The 17,232-nt window shown below is 35.9% G+C and overlaps 1 protein-coding gene, 1 long non-coding RNA gene and 1 pseudogene across 4 annotated transcripts in view; all 3 read left to right on the forward strand.

Annotated features, from left to right (window-relative positions):
* AP5M1 (adaptor related protein complex 5 subunit mu 1) overlaps nucleotides 1-9,935 on the forward strand; it is a 30,518-nt gene extending 20,583 nt beyond the window's left edge. For 2 of the 3 annotated variants that reach the window (XM_040641880.1, XM_040641879.1), the window contains exons 9-10: nucleotides 1,940-1,995; nucleotides 7,342-7,466. In XM_040641880.1, the coding sequence (XP_040497814.1) occupies nucleotides 1,940-1,988 (49 nt within the window). In that variant the 3' untranslated portion in view covers nucleotides 1,989-1,995; nucleotides 7,342-7,466. Of the gene's footprint in view, nucleotides 1-1,939; nucleotides 1,996-7,341; nucleotides 7,467-9,079 lie in introns of those variants that run through there. The other variant, XR_571356.2, reaches the window with a different exon arrangement.
* LOC103674638 lies at nucleotides 8,457-9,935 on the forward strand (annotated as a pseudogene).
* Nucleotides 9,936-10,003: 68 nt separating this feature from the next.
* LOC103673271 overlaps nucleotides 10,004-17,232 on the forward strand; it is a 15,743-nt gene continuing 8,514 nt past the window's right edge. Inside the window, exons 1-2 of the long non-coding RNA XR_571360.2 lie at nucleotides 10,004-10,988; nucleotides 16,992-17,099. This is a non-coding gene — a long non-coding RNA (uncharacterized LOC103673271). The remainder of the gene's footprint in view (nucleotides 10,989-16,991; nucleotides 17,100-17,232) is intronic.

Consider the following 17,232-nt stretch of genomic DNA (forward strand, 5'->3'; position numbering starts at 1 on the left):
CAGTCATACTTTTTATTCTCTGTCTTTACAAATTATATGTCTCATTCGGTTTTCAAAGCAGTTCCTTGTCAAGTTGGACTTTAAGTGACCATTCAAGAAAAGATGAAATCTCAAGATTCTCAAAACTTAATCCATGTCAAGTTTCTTTTTATGGAACAGAATTATAAGTGTTATAAAAAAACATGCATTACAGATTAATATTCAATTAAATTATCCCTTGGTTTCTATTTTTTTAATCAGTCTCCTAAGGAAAAGCTTAGAAGAAGCTTCTAACTCCTTGAAAGAGAGCTATGATAGTTTGAAGGGAGAGTGCATATAAATTTAGGATTTGAAATATGATTTTTTAATTAAGGTCAATCTCACTCATTATAAATTCTCATTTTCTGTAAGGTATTATCATGGCAGAATGCTCTATGTTCAAAATTATCCCAAGTAACAAAGAAAATAGAATAACTGCCTGACCAGGACTTTAACTTATTATTCTGGCTTAATCATAGATAATCAGTAGTAAAAACTTTCCTTTTGGAAGCAGAAAAAAGCCCATTTCGCTTAAGTTATTTGATCTCTCTTAAATTCAAAGAAAGCTTAACGTTTAACTTACGTTAATATTAATGGAGCCATTTGGACATCTTGATGGTATAAATGTTGAGTAAAGTACACTAAGATAGGCAAGAGACATTTATCTAGTAAGTACGTAGATCCTCAGTATAATAATCCCCTAGGGAAAACTTTCTTTATAAGCAATCAGAAAAACCAGTGAATCTTTGATTTGACATTTCTAGAAGCCTGAGGAAAATCTAGGGAATACTGGAAAAGTGTAGGGCGATGGGGAACCTGATGCCATCTGTTGCCATTCCATTCTAACATAACACTACAGAACTAAAACCAACTCATGTTTTCATCCTGTTGAGATCAGCTGGGCACACTGTGATGCTTTTGATTTTGTCTAGAAACCTGTCACTTCAGGATAATTTCTGAAGACAAAGTCTGTTTCCCGTTTGGTAGGTGACCTGTTTAATGTTTTCCCTGTGTCTGGGAACTCCTTAGTGTAATTAGCGACCTTTGAACTCCACAACTAATCCTGAGCTATTTTGTATTCCTTACTCATCTTTAAGGCTGGACCTTTCTTTTCTTCAGAGTCTGCTGCCACAATTAAAGAAGAAACAGCTGCATTTCAAAGGGATTCCGATTCCAGAAGCTTAATCGTGATTGACATGTTCTTATTCTAAGCTATAAGACACTCTAAGAGTCCTTTCTTGGGTTAAAACTTCAATCATTTTCTAAAAAATTATCTCACTATGGATTTTATTCATTTTCTTTGATAACTACTCTTTGCATTTTTTAACTTGAAAGATGCTTTGCATTTGCGGTGAATATGAACATCTACTTCCAGTGGAAGATTTGGATGGTGTCAGACATACTCTAGATGCAAAATTGGCTAAATTCCCTTTTAGTGCCAAAATATGATTATGAAATCTGATGTCTATCATAAGGGTAATTATTCTTCAGTAGACCCAAAAGGTACAAAAAGTGTTAAATTTCTGAAAATGTACTCTAAAAAAAGTGGTTCTTGATTTTCGTAAAACCCTTCTTCATTTTTTACTGAACAGTATTTTTTAAACTTTTTAAAGCCAGCAATGCTCTTACAGTGTAAGGTAATACCCTTACAGTGGTGGGCACTTTCTATTTTTCCTTTTTAAATTATCTATTCGAATGTCAGGTTTGAAGTCAATAGCCTTATCAGGAATTCTTAAGAGAATTATTTGTGTAAAAAGGCTTTTTTGATTAAACAATAGTCTGTCTCATAAACTTTATTTTTTTCACAACAACTCAGTATTTCGGAGTTAAAATTATTGTGGTTTTTATACATTGTATGATTTAAGGTCTCAAAGCACAATTTTATACACAGTAACAACTAATATTTTATTTTTTATTATAGTATTTCATACTGCTTTGGAGACATTCATAGACTCCTGTACCACCCCTGAGAGGCAGGTAGGTCGAGTTATCATCCAGAGCCTCTGTGGGGACTGCTGCCGTAGCAGAACGGTTGTTTCTAAGACAAAGGTCAGGAAAGGGATGTTAATAAACAGTCCTCAGGTTTAAGGGACTTTTTTAGGATTACATCTTAAATTCCAACAAATCAGATTTAGGAGTTACTGAAAGTGAAATTGATCCATCCCTCATCCAAACTTTGCAATACTTTCCTGTTCTGACATCATTTAGATAGTTAGCTGTATTATCAGATTAGAAACCATTGTACCCAGCTGCTGAAAGGAAAAGGAGGCAAAAAGCTAAACATGGGATGAATTCTGAACCTTTTAACCTGGCTGAAGTACGTTGGTCCCTGTTATGCAAATACCTTCAATCCTCTGCTAAGTTCAGTGGAAATAATTTTCTTGAATGACAGGTTTATTCAGCAAGGATTCAGTTGGTGATTAATCCCCCTTTGATCTAGGGTATTTCACTTAACTACCAGTTACCTCGTTCTGACAAAGTGCAACTGAGATTAGGGAGATCACTAGAACACTACCAGGGCGTGCGTTTATTCTCTCTAACCTTTTAAAGCAAGGGCCAAGAATGCAATTTATTTTCAGTATTTGAAGATGTAAAGTCCTGTCTGCTAAGTTAGAAAGTCAATTGAATACCAAATGAAGTTTATTTCTTACGTAATAGAACAAACATTTCTTTTTGCTTTGACTAACAATGATTTTAGGAAACAGGCTTTGAAGAAAGAAGAAACAAAGACTACATTCTAAGTATATCTTCTAGTTTTGTTTCATGTACTAGAGTGTATACTTATTGGCCCTGAGATAAACCAAAAATCAAAGCAGTGGCTACAACTTAGGTTGAGAAAACGCTCCTATTTTATTAAACTGCATGGTTTTTCCCCGCCCACCCCCATTAAAAAATGTCATGCTATGTGGTAAAGAAATCCAATGGGGAAAACATATTGTAATACACAATTATTCATCTTAAGACTTGCGGTTTCAAAGCTTTATTTGTTAACTTTGCCCTTCCTCGAGGAAAAAGGGATTGTTATATTGCCATCATAAGAATAATCACATTCTTTTTCAGAATGATGGGGGTTTTTTCCATAAAAGTAAATGATGCCATTACAAAAATAATCCAAATTACTTTAAATTATCAAAATAACTACTTTCCACTGTATCGTTTACTATTTCTTCTGCCTTTTTTGCATTTAATTGGATACCTCTTCTTCTATAACTTTAAACTTTAAAATACTTTATGGAATTTTGCGTAATATTTTAAGAATAAAATTTTAAGATGTGTTTTATGCTAGGCTTCATAAAAACTCACTTTAAAAAAACTATTAGCAACATCAGTGTCAATATTCATCTTCCAAGATATCAAATTTGGAGATTTATTCCTTAAGTATATTTCAAGATTGACTCTTAGAAAAAGAACATAATGATTTGTAACAAAAATAGTTTTAAAATATTAAATTATTATTGATTAATTTTATTATTACTGACAAGGCATTTTTTTTAGATGCTTTATAATTGTTCGTTATTCTAGTAGCAGTTTAGAATACAAATTACATAGTTAGGTAACTTTCCCACACATTTTTTTGTCTCAAACATTCTGTGATCCAGTTTCTAAATTGAAACAATGACTTGTACACATCTAATTCATGTTGATGCCAAACCAGTCTCTCTAGTTTCAATTTAGTAACCAGTCTGTTTCTAAATATCTTTTTTTTTTTAAGATTTTATTTATTTATTTGACAGAGAGACAGGCAGCAAGAGAGGGAACACAAGCAGGGAGAGTGGGAGAGGAAGAAGCAGGCTTCCAGCGGAGGAGCCTGATGTGGGGCTCGATCCCAGACTGCCAGGATCATGCCCTGAGCTGAAGGCAGACGCTTAACGACTGAGCCACCCAGGCGCCCCCTAAATATCTTCTGATAGCAAGTTACTTAACCAAAGCAAAATTGATATGCTTGCTTGGGCAGCACATATACCAAAGCAAAATTGAGAAGCAGAGAAAGATTTAAGTTAGAAGGGCAGGATGCCTGGCTGTGTTGCTAAGCTAGTATTTTTAATAATTAACTATTCTATGCAGGCAATATTTAGTTAATAAATGTTGCAATATATTTTGAAATATGCCATCAGAGAAAGAATCTGTATGAAGCATATGTATACACTTATGTGTGTGTAGTTATGTAATATCTATGTTAGAGTATCTGACTTGGTGGATTTCCCTATGAAATGTTTGTGTATCATGTCAAAGGAAGAATATTTAAAGTCAAATACCTTCTCTCCAAACATGTTTGTTAATAGTAATAGAGAGGTTCATTAAAATGAAAATTAACAGAGAACTCATGCAATTACTCTCAAAAATGGTTACAGCTCTTAGGAGCTGAAGTCCTCAACTATCTTCTAATTTTTTTCGTGAACTGTTTATGGAGATGATAATATTATTATCTGTGTATAGCCTGGAGCAGTCAATGCCTTATCTGTATTACTAGTTTACTCCGAGGTCCAGATTGATTTCTCTAGGGCCTGACTCATCTGTGTAATTGACGGCAGTGTGGTGCTAATGTGTGATGCACAGCGTTTACGGACTGACAGGTATCCTGGGATGGAAACTACCTGCTGAATTATTTTTTCCATTAAGACGCTGAAATTTGTATGTCGTAATAATCCATTAAACATTTGAAGTCAAACTGTATGTTTCCTTTAAATGTCTTCTTTTTAAATGATAGTATCTGTAAAAACAATATTGTTTCGTTAACATCCTACTAATAATAAAAATGAAAAATAAATCATTATTACTCCTCTTAAAATTTTTTACTTTTTCTTTCAAAGGACTTGAGTGCCCTCTGCAGGCTATGAAGAGATAATTAATGACTGTATTTAAACCCTGTGATTTTTCCCCCCTTTTAGAAGCATAGCCTGCATTAAGTGGGATCCATTTTATTTATATTGTTAGCTTTGTTAATTTGTCAGTGATTGAAGCAAGAGTTCCTTTGTCCGTTTTATAGTTGTGTTTAGTGTGAAGAATATTACCATTGATTTTCCAAATCACTTAGCTGGGACTCTTTAATGTTGGAACTATACACATTGGAATTAATACACATTCTCTCACAGAAAGGAGATCAGGAAAACATTCAGCTATTTTGAAATTTATTGGAGATGTAGAAAATAACTTGATTGTTTCCCATTACATTTTTAGGGTATTACACATTTGATACAAAGCCTTTTTCAATATGTATCATGTAAAATTTTAAAATTACATACAAGTTCTATGTAGTGATCTTGTGTGAGTGATGATTGCATTCAAGTTTAAAAACAAGGCTTCTTAGAATTTCTTTAAAGAAAGAATTAAACAGATAATGGTTTGTTGTGTTATTGTGTAGATCTGCTAACTAGAAAGAGCATTTCTATTTGAAGAGCAAAAAGCAGAGGTTTCATTGAGTCCCTCATTTCAGTGTACCCATACTTTCTCAGCAGGTACAACAGTTCTGTTCCTAAAGGATATAGGAGGTTTTTTTTTTGTATAGAAACTATAGAACTGGAGTGGCAGTGGCACTTTTGATTCACTTAAAGCTGCCAGGGAAACTAAACGTGATGAGAACAAGGGGAATGACTGGGTCAGATTAATAGAAATAGATCTTTTTGCAAGCAACATAATGATTCTGATCATCAACCTTGAAAAGTAAATTAGAACAAGCAAATTGCTGTTGAAAAATTCTTTCAGCACTCTGCTGTTGCTACTCAGCTAGGCAGGGCTCAGCCAGAGGCAAGGAAAAAATGCACTCAGTTTTGTATTAACAAAGGCAACATTATTAAAGTGAATGTTTACATTGTGTTTATTGAAGTGTTCAAAGAATATTTGTTGCATCTTCAACCTGCTATTCTCCAGACTGGTATATATAGTTCATGAGTGATAATAAAAATAAGTCATGTGTACGTTTTAGAATGATAGCTGACATTTAACTTAAGTGTTTCTGAACTGCCTTCAAAATGTTTAAGCATCAGACTTCAATACTTTGTCTTTTGAAGATTTTCATCTAAGAAATGTATCCCATAAAAAAAAAAAAAAACCTCAGTTGCTTGAATAGACCTTCCACTTCCAAATGCTCAATTTTCCTCCCAGAAACAACAATGCATAGGGAATAATGGGCTGAAAACAATCAAACAAAAAAGGAAAACAGCTGTGAAGTTGCTGAAGTGAGTGTGTAACAATACATAGTATGTACATCGGTGAAACAGCGTGGTAAGTGTGAGCACTTGTGTGAGCTACAGTTGTCTTGAACTACTTCATAAAAACCAATTTGAGAATAGCCAAGATAGTGAATGATAACCTGTCAGTCTGACATTTAAAAATTTAAGAAGTATTATATGTGCTGGTGAAATGGGAAATTAATAATTAAAAGTTCAGAAAGAATTTTAGCTTTCATCTGTCTAAAATGAACAATTTAAATCACTTTTATATTTTAGGAGTAAGAAAAGTATCGTACTTAATGGTGATTAAAGTACCATGTTTTATTTGGTCTCTTAATAAGTGTTTATGAATGCAATTCAGTATTTTGCAGTCTCTTATGCGTTGACCAATTTTTGAAGAACTGTTTTCTTAGATTCACCAACAGGACAGGTTGTGAGTCTTGTACATTTCAGCCCCAAATTTATCTATCACAATTAGCAAAGATTATTAGCCCATGCTGTAGGCTGTTGAGAACCCCTTAGCCAGATATTTTATTATTTACCACTTCTATAGCATGTATTTACTGAGTATTATGTGTTTATTCCTTTAAAGTCTAAAAAGAATTGATAACAATTACTTAAAATTCATGAGTTACTGTATAGAAGTTTATATTTAAAATGAATTGTATATAACATTTTCCTAAAGAACTTTGTCCATCATCTTAAAAAAATTTTTTTAAATAAAGCAAATGCCAAGCCTCCAGCTCTGCTTTTGCTAAGAAAGTAACCAGGGAAAGTAGTAATGTGCATAGCTTAATTAATAGTGGCAAGAGGACTTTACCTGATGTGGATATCACTGGCTTCATGCCGATAATATATATTTCTTTCAATTAAAAGAACATGCCATTTTATTTAATATTAAAGACCTAAACACAATTGAACATAAGGTATGCCTTGAAATTAAAAACTGCTGAGTAATCTAGTTGAAATGGTGACCTTAATTTAGTCAATAAAAACTCAATGTTAAACTTTATTGTATTACACTCTTATATGCTCCTCTAGAACTAGACACAAAGACAAAAAATAGTCTCTGATTTTGAATGGCATCTTATGACTCTCACAATGTATTAGCATTGTAATATGGAAGACTACTTCTGTACGTTTGTTAATACAGAAATTGTTCAAAGAAGTGATGGTTGCAGTTCCCCAGGCAGACAGGACAGAAGGGCATCCCAAGAGCAACATCGTATCTGTGAGGTCTGACAAACAGAATTCCAGAAACCTGGACATCTAACATAGTAAGTGTATACATGGAATATTTTTTTGGTTCCAAATGTTTGAGATTTGGATAGATAGATAAATATAAATTTCTAAGGAAATTAATTATTGTTCTATTTAATTTCCACCCTCGCATACAAGTACAAAAGCACTTCTGCCTACTAAATCTACATTCCTCCACTCTGTCTCTCCTTCCTTGGTAATTTTGAATGCATATTCACATGTGCTAGTATGAGATTTGCCTCTGTATGATCAATGAATAAACTAGAATGATGTATAAACAGGATTATAAAGAAAATATATAAGTGAAGAATTTATATAACTTGATAGGGTAATATGTGTTATATTTGATAAGCTAACATTTTCTCCAGTTCACCTACTGTAGAACTTCTACCTTTGAAATATATTCTTAGCCTTGTTTCACTTGAATATGTATACATGCATGTATATATGTGTGTATAAGCAAAACGAGAAATATAAGCTCTTAAGCACTGGTCTCACCTATTAGTTTACAAATCTTTCCCCTACCTCCCATGCCAATATTTTGAACTCCTTGAGGACAATGACATTTATCTTCCCATCTTTGTATTCCCGGTGCCACCAGAAACACAAAAGCAGCTTAGTCTTGATTCAGTGAAGTAGCAAAATGTTAAATACGTAATAAAGCAGAGTGTCTTTCCACCTAAAACAAATCAATGATGTTTGAGTGATTATGGTTTTGCATGTGTGTATAAAAAGTTGATTGTGCAAACAGTGGTTCAGTCCACATTCAGCACAGGTGATTTCTGCCCTGTGATTGCCATCTGTCGCACTATTCAGAGAAATTGTCACCATTTGTGACACTTCTTCAGGCATACTGTGCAGTGCTTTTGCTCAGCCTGTTAGACCAGCAACAGCTGAGGCCTGCAGTTGCTGCCCATCATAGGACACATTCTTTGCAGTTATGCTTCAGTGAACCTTAAAGCCCTTGGCACTCCCTTTTTAGAAATCCTTTCTGGAACTCATTCTACAATGGCTTTGTGAGTTCCCCACTATTCACCAGAGTTGACCCTGATTTTGTTCAATATAATATGACCTGATATGCTATGACTTCTCTCATCCCATAAAGCCACAGCTTTCAGTGATTCCCGTACTGATGAAAATAGAGTCACCAGTATCCAGGAATTCCAAGTGGTTATTTTGAACATATCCATTAACCACAAAGGCAGAATAGTGTAGAGGAAATATACAATCTTTGAAGTCATACACAGCTGATTTCGAAACCTGCCACTTACCAGCTGGGTGGTCCTGGATAAATTACTTAACTTCTGTGATCTTCCCTTTTCCTCCTAGCTTCATAGGGTTATTGTATTAAATGATACCAAGTTCTCCGCATAGGTATTCAGTCAATGTTTTTTCCCTTCTAGATCAAAAGTTTAAGAATGCCCTTTTCATGTAACTGTCTCTGCCTATAATTAGATAGTTATACCTTCAGATTATCAAAATTATATGAGTTGTCCATTTGACCTTGGTGAGGTTTTTTCGTTTTGTTTTTATTTTTTTTTTAAGTAAGCTCTACGCCCAACATGGGGCTGGAGCTCACAACCTCAAGATCAAGAGTCACATGTTCTGCTCTTTTCTGGTTACTGTGGCAGGAGGAACTGAAGCAGCAGAGTCTCCCCCGACACCCTGTAGGAGGCAGTGCGGGAACTCCTGCACGGGAACCAGCGCAAGCGCTGGAAGTTGTTGCAGACGGTGGAGCTGCAGATCAGCCTGAAGAACTTTAGCCCTCAGAAGGACATAGGCTTCTCGGGCACCATCAGGCTTCAGTCCGCTCCCCACCCCAAGCTGTCTGTATGTGTTTTGGGGCACCAGCAGCACTGTGATAAGGCCAAGGTGGTGGATGTTCCTCACATGAACATTGAGGTGCTGAAGAAACTTAACAAGAATAAAAAATTAGTCAAGAAGCTGGCCAAGAAGTATGATGCCTTTTTGGCTTCAGAATGTCTTATCATGCAGATCCCACGAGTCCTGGGCCAGGCCCGAATAAGGCTTGCAAGTTCCCTTGCACGCTGACCCACAATGAGAATATGGTGGCCAAAGTGGATGAAGTGAAGTCCATCATCAAATTCCAGATGAAGAAGGTGCTGCGTCTTGCAGTGGCTGTTGGCCACGTGAAGATGAAAGATGATGAGCTTGCGTACAACATCCACTTAGCTGTCAGTTTCCTGGTGTCATTGCTCAAGAAGAATTAGCAGTACGTCCGGACTTTACATATCGAGAGCATCATTGATAAGCCCCAGCTCCTGTGCTAAGGCACAGTTTAATAAACCCTAATGCTACCATTTAAAAAAAAAGAAAAGAAAAGAGTCACATGTTCTACTGACTGAACCAGGTGGGTATCCCTTTTTGGCTTGGGTTTTGAATGTCTGGGTGTATGTTATATTGCAGGTATGCCTACTCCACTGCTTGACTGGGGCCTTGCAATTAATAAAACGGCTATAGAATTGAGTGGGTGTGTTTTATTTTTTTATTTTATTGTTTTATTTAAATTTTGGTTAGTTAATATACAGTGCAATATTGGGTTCTGGAGTAGAATTCAATGATTCATCACTTATGTGGGTGTAAGTGTTTTATAACTTTACTAAAGTTTAACAGTTCGTCATTATTCATAGGAGGACATTCTCTCAAAATTCATATTATAAGGATTGAAAAAACAGTCATCTGTCAAAAGTGAGACTGAATGAAAATAAAATCCATCCACAGGAACATTGAACAAATACACTAATAGCCCACAAACCTTTAACAGAGCTTGATTCTAGAAGGCTTTTCTGTATGTCGTCCAAGATGTAATCTCTGCCATTCATAACTGTTATATGTGAAAGTCATTTCTTCATAAGATGAACCATTGATTAAACATGAGTGTGATGTCTGGTAAGGAAATGAATATATCCAGAATATTCTGAAACACACATTTATACGACATACTGTACTAGACGATAGGAAAAAATGTGACGATTAAGTGCTTGCTTTCCCAGAATTTATAATCTAAAAGATAAAGAAATGCTTCAAATACTAGCTGTTATCTCTGGGGTTTTCTTAAAATACTTTTTCCTATAAATAACAGAAAAAATATTGATTTAGTTGACAACATAATTTTTTTAATGTCAAATTGATTGATTTATTGGTATAATAAAGCACTATTTGAGTTGTCAAATTGAGCTTCCTGGAAATCTGAAGTTACAGAACAAGGGCACTTAAATCTTAGAATGCTAAAAAGGGTTGAAAATAATTTGTTCTTTCCCCCACAGAATAGGGACATTTTGTTTTGTTTTGTTTAACTGACCCTTTTGCCCCAATTAGCTTGACTGAAGGAAATAGCCTGAGCCGCAGCTGCAGAGCTCTGAGTAGGGGGGCATATTCCTTTTTCCCAGGTCTGAGCCTCGACCCAATGCCACGCCTCTCTGACGTCTGAAAGTGGAGAAGTGAATGGCAGGATAACACTGAGGCCTCTGAGACCCTCAGGGAACTCCCACTGAAGACCACTCCCCTACACCCAAGGAGGTGAGGACCTTCTTAACTTCCTAGTCCTGCATAGGAGGGTTCTGTAGGGATGCCCAGTTGGTGGCGCCTGAGAGCTTCCTAGGGGCTGCATGAAACCACAGCTACAAACAGGTATTTCTCTATGTTTCTTTCTAGCAAATACACTGGTTTTATATTTTTAATAGTTATAAAACGTTTCCTCCTTAAGTTTAAATTAAAAGTGAATATATAACAGTATTAACTATACTGGAATTAAAATTAAATTTAAAAAATAAATTGAAAATGAACATATACAAAGAAAGATATTGAGTAAATAATAGTTCAGATGGTGTATGGTGAGCAGAAAGGTGGAAACGCAGGTGAGCGCACAAAATTTATTTGGGGGCATTTTGAAGATCAAAGTTGGGCACTTAGGGAATCTAAAATAGGAATAACCCTTGGGGCACCTGGGTGGCTCAGTCAGTTAAGCGTCTGCCTTCAGCTCAGGTCATGATCCCAGGGTCCTGGGATCGAGCCCCGCATCCAGCCTCCCTGCTCAGCAGAGAGCCTGCTTCTCCCTCTCCCTCTGCCTGCCACTCCCCCTGCTTGTGCTCTTTCTCTTTCTGTCAAATAAATAAATAAAATCTTTTAAAAAATAAAATAGGAATAACTCTTCATTATGCTACTCAAGATAGTTTTTCAGTAAAGTCCTCAGAGGGACGAATAAGCAATGTAGTCTGTGGACAGTATACTCTGGCTTTTGGGTTAGGCAGACACGTTTCAGTTGCCATCTCTGCGTAAGTCAACCTTGGGCCCAGGGTCCTCATTTGTAAACCAGGAGTCTTACCTCATAAGATTGGTGTATGAATTAAACGGCAAAGCACATAGAAAGAGAAAGTACAAAGGTGATGCTCATTCATTCCTTCTGACTCACTCTCAAATAATGTCAGCTGTTTCTATTTTCTTCATGACTTCCAAACTGGAAGTAGGTCACAATTATTTCCATTCCATTTTTTTTTTTTTTGGTAATGTGCTGGCAAAATAGGGAAAAACAGCATGTTGAATTCCCATATTTACTGCAGCATAGAGAAGTTAAAAGTTTGTGTTAGTGGCAAAGTCAGATGTAGATTTTCATCTAGTTAAGCTAACCAACCTCACTGCTTCTTCTTCTATGCACACAGTAAATGAACTTACACACATACACATTCTTGTAACAGATAATTCTCCTCTCTGCTTTGGTAACTAAAAGCTAAAAGCTGAAATGTTGACCTTTATTTGACCTTTTCTAGAGCTTTTCAAATATATTTTTGGTTATTACCTTTGTGTTATGTTCCTTTTACTATTCTCTATTTTCTCTTTGCCTCAGTGTATCTATTTTTTATTTTATTGTACTACCCTATCCTATTATATGGATCTTTATTAATTGATCTTTATTGTCATTATATCCTTTATTGTTGGTTTCCTTAAATCATTTTTGGAATAAGGTTGAGAATAGTTAAATGTGCAAAATAGTGTCATTAATCTACCACTGATAATGTTCTAGGCAAAATTTAAGAGAAAAAGATTGGAGAGAATTTAATATGATCCTGAAACTGGTCATGTCAGACAGTTCCTGGTGACTTCTAAACTTTAAGCAGTTCATTCTTGCTAAAACACAGTGAACTTAGTTGATGCCACCAATCATTGCTTTACATCAAAAGCCATTAGAATCTGTTTGACTATTTTTTTTAAATGAGACTCACTTCACTAACTCTACCAGCTTATGTATTCAAATACGTATCGTCTTTCAAATTAGTCTCCTCTAGAGATGATTCTAGTGAATCTATCATAGCTAGAAAAATAACGAGGGGACTTCTCTTTGCAAAAGCCTTCAAAGCTAATTTAGAAGCTACAGAAGAAAAAGGAACTTTATGATTGCCTCTTCTCTTTAAATAAAACCCACTTTATCTAGCTTAATCAACTGCCTTATAGTCATGGGACTCAATTTTTAAGAGATCAAATATTTGGAAGAATATGCCACTTGATTTGAAGGCCATCCACAAAGAAAAAGGAATTTCCAGAAAGATTTGGTACGATGACAGCCTCAGTGGAATAAGTGTTTAGTTAACCAAAGAGACTACGTTGAAGTTGCAAGTTTGGTATTTGTTTCTCAATGCATCTCAGTAATAAGCACATCCCATACAGCATCATTTACATGTTTCTAGGAAGCCAAAATATTTTCAGTATCAGGATTTATTTGAGTTTTGTTTGATTAAAGCATAAAAATAAATTTTTTAAATAAAAATAATAATTTGGGGGTCTTTATAGCAAAGATCTATTTTGACAGGAAAATTGCAGCAATTGAACCTGTAGTGTATAAGGCTGGGACTGCCTAAAATGAAGGGAAAATAATGGAGTACTTACGCATGTGTTTTCATATTCTAATTTGAATACTCTACCAAGAGAAACTAAAAATTATGTTTTATAGCTCATTCTTATTCTTATAATAATCTTGTGATTATCTGTATTTAATGTTAAATATTATCTGACATCTTTAGTTCAATTTTTTTTAGCTGTTCACCCACGAAGGCAGTAAGGCTGACATAATTACCCCCTTTTAATTCACAAGAGACATGTATTTACCTATTTGTTATAAGGCTTTTTTCATGCTAGCATGCTGTTACTGTGACAAGACTACTTTGAACACACAGTAGGTAAAATAATATCGTCTATTGCACAGCAGCCTCGATAGCTGAATGTTAATTTAACCAGTAAAGACAAAGTAATTGTAACAATAAGAACTCCTTTCTTCTGATGAAGTTAAAAATGGTACTCAAATTGCACTTGTGTGGTTCATTGGCTTAGTAATCACTGGAAAAAATCAAACAGTGCAAAGCCTATTTGCAAAGCTGCAACTAGTTACTAGGGATCCTAGTTGAAGATTTCAGTGTAGAATCAGTGTAGATATTAGCGGCATACTAAAGTATTTGGCACCTGGAGTGGATTATTTTTAATACCTATCACCTCCATGTGACAAAATTATTTTCAGTGATAATCATGAAAGGAATAAGAATGATGTCCAGAAAAGGAGTTCAGGTCGTAAAAATTGTCTTTTATTGGCCATATGTATATGGATATTTGGGGAGTTTGTTTTTCTTTTTTTTTTTAACTGGCATAATCATGCCAGTGGGGGGGGAAATAAAATGAAATATTTATTACAGAACAAATAAAAAATACGAATACTTATAAATCACATTGATGCATTTTAAAAGGGCGAATTTATACCTACATAGTGGTCTGTCACAGTAATGGGTAATAGCATTACGGTAACTGATACAATTTTAATAAAATCAAAATGTCTGCAAAAAGTACAATTTAGACAACTAAATCATACTATGTAGCGTTCTATTTCCTTGAGTTATTCTCTACTTTAAAACAAATGATTAACAATAAAAAGAAGTATTATTCAAATTTAGTAAAAGATCTGATGTTTGAGATAAGATTTACACTTCTCAAGCAGAAAGTTCACACTTCAGATTTAGTATGTTGTCTCACTGTTGTAATAAAAAGCTTCCCAGAATGACTGGATCGGAGTGACTCAAGTTCTGTTTCTTAATCTTTAAAATCACTGTGCTGAATTATTAATTTCAAGTATACTGTTTAAACACAGGATTATGTAGTACCATGAAGTTGGAGATAGAAATTGCCTTCAAGGAAGGCTTTAACAATCTTCAACTGCTATTGCTATGGCAGTCAAATGGATGCAGCCAAGTCCATGTGTGGGGGCTGATGGTATAATTGGGAGTTCTCCAAATTAACTTACATGCAAGATGCATTGTTTATTAAAGGACAGATTATCAAAATGTGCTAATCTGTAATTTACATATATTTTATTTCAGCTCAACCACAGTAATTATTTAGAATTTAGACCAATAAGAGGCAGTTTTGGAGAGGATTGTTTTGTCACTAACTTTGTTTAGAATTGTTGGCACATGACAATAAAAAGCAGCCCAGTGTTTGGTCAGTTTTAATATTGTGTTTAAGCTTCTCTATAGACAATGCCTAGAGCAGGAGGTGACCACCCTACCTTCAACAAATGACAGCACACTTTCATTTCGTCTCCGCCTACAGAACAGGCTTTGTTTTGTGCCAGGTACATCAACTGAAGAAAACATCCAGAGATGTTCTGCACCGATCTTAACATGTTCATCAGTATTCACTTAGTGAGGAGAACCAAGGGTTAATTAGTAAAATTAACAGTTATTTAATAACTGTGTGTCACCGCTTCCCAGGGCCATTGTACAACATGATTAGTTCTGCATCATATCCTACCATTAACACTATAAAGCCTTTTCAAATAGGATGGCAGAGTGAATAAAGCTTAGCGAAAGACCAAAGGTGCAATTTCTGACATTGAGAGTGTCCTGTATCTTGAGTTATAGGGCCTGCATACTACCTCTCAAATCACCACATCAACCACTCTCTGGTCCTCTTACTCACTTGGTCCCTCTGATACAATGACTTAGCCCATGTCATTACCTCAAGATTGCAAACGGGGCATCATGAGTTTATGGGCGCTTCTGTCTTGATGAGGACACGTTTTCAAATCTTTTTATAAAGTCACGAGATTTTTCTATCCCAAAACTAAAACAAAAGACAGTGCTGGTGGCTGTATAATCATGACTATATCACTTATTGTCAGTTTCTTCAACCAAAAAATGTGGGAAGAAGGCAAGATGACTGGATGATCTCTAAGGTCCCTAGCACCTTCTATATTTCTGTTGTACGTATGAAATAAATTTTACATAAACCAAATTTTATCATTTCTAGGCACATAATTTTGGGAAAAGAGAAGAGACAAATCGTTAATAATAGGAAAATGTGATGGCGGTGACAGTGATCACAGGACTCGTGATTAGGAAAGCAAGTTGTGGAGTTATAAAAATCTTTCCCTTATGGAAGTTTTCTGATTGGGTTTCTCTCTCTCTCTTCCCTTTCACTTTCCCTTATGGTTTTTGTTGAACCATGGCCCACAATCCCATACCCTGGGGCTCTACTTAACAAATGTTAACAAAATCACAACAATAAGTAAAATATGTAGTATGTCAGTAGTGATAAATTCTTTAGAGTTAAAAAAAAGGGAGGGAAGAAGAATGAAGAGTTCTGGGGGACAGAAGTGGGGTACAATTTTTACAACAGAATAATACACAATTGTCATAGAAACTGAAGGCAGACGTGGCAGGAGGCAAGAGTGAAGCTTCTGGTAATCAGGAAGAGAGAAGCAAGTGCTATGAAAAACAGCTTTTACACCATTCAGGAAGTGACCTTGCTTGTCATGAAGCAGCAAGCGTCACAAGGACAGGCGAAGGTATAATTGAGAAGTGCTTTTACTTTTCAAACTCAGTATCTTCATCGACACTAAATGATTTTAAAACAGCTGTGGTGGAGTGTCTGGGTGGCTCAGTCAATTAAGGGTCCCACTAGATTTCAGCTCAGGTCATGATGTCGGGGGGTGGGGGCGGAGATCAAGCCCCACGTTGGGCTCCACACTGAGCATGGAGGCTGCTTAAGATTCTCTCTCCCTCTGCCCCTCCCCCCATGCTCTCTAAATAAATACTAATAAAAACCTCCCTTAAAAAAGTAAAACAACTGTAATTTCACAAAACACCTAAATTCTGACTGCAATTGCAAACTACCTTCTGAAACACCAGCAAAATCCAGACACTAGGGATAATAATGCTTGAAACAACCTATCCCAGGGAATGCTGTTTCTCAATAAGATATAGTCCGCTATTTGACTGGACATTTTTCTGTTCAGCTTTCTATCAGTAATTATAGGATTTAAACTGAGAAGTTACCTGGTTCCTGGAGGTGTGAACTCCAGGGAAGGGTGGTGAGAGAGGCTTCTGTGTTGAACCCATTCTGATCCAGAGTTATGCCAAGGGTGTCCTGGCAGTCGTGGGGTATAAAACAGGAAAAGTCTTACACTGGAATAGACCTTTGGTCAAAGCTAGCTCCGGGGAAGAGGAGTTGGCCTTCATCTAAGAACTGCTTTGTCCTGCCCAGAGACTTCCTTGTGCTACAGGTGAGGCCTGCTGGACAGTGGACAACCATTCTTCAACAGCAACTCCATGTGGCAATAAGAAGCAACGGCAGTACATTCGTGTGATCAAGGTCAGTATTCCACTTCGTGGGGTGGAGAAGTTGGACCAAGCAAAAGCCTCTTGTGCTCTGGATAACGGGAGTGGTGGGGCATCTGTTATCTGTCCCTATTTATCCAAATATTTATGGATGATTTGTAAAGCGG

Source organism: Ursus maritimus, unplaced genomic scaffold (assembly GCF_017311325.1).
Source record: "Ursus maritimus isolate PB19 unplaced genomic scaffold, ASM1731132v1 scaffold_25, whole genome shotgun sequence".
NCBI classification, from domain to species: Eukaryota; Metazoa; Chordata; class Mammalia; order Carnivora; family Ursidae; genus Ursus; species Ursus maritimus.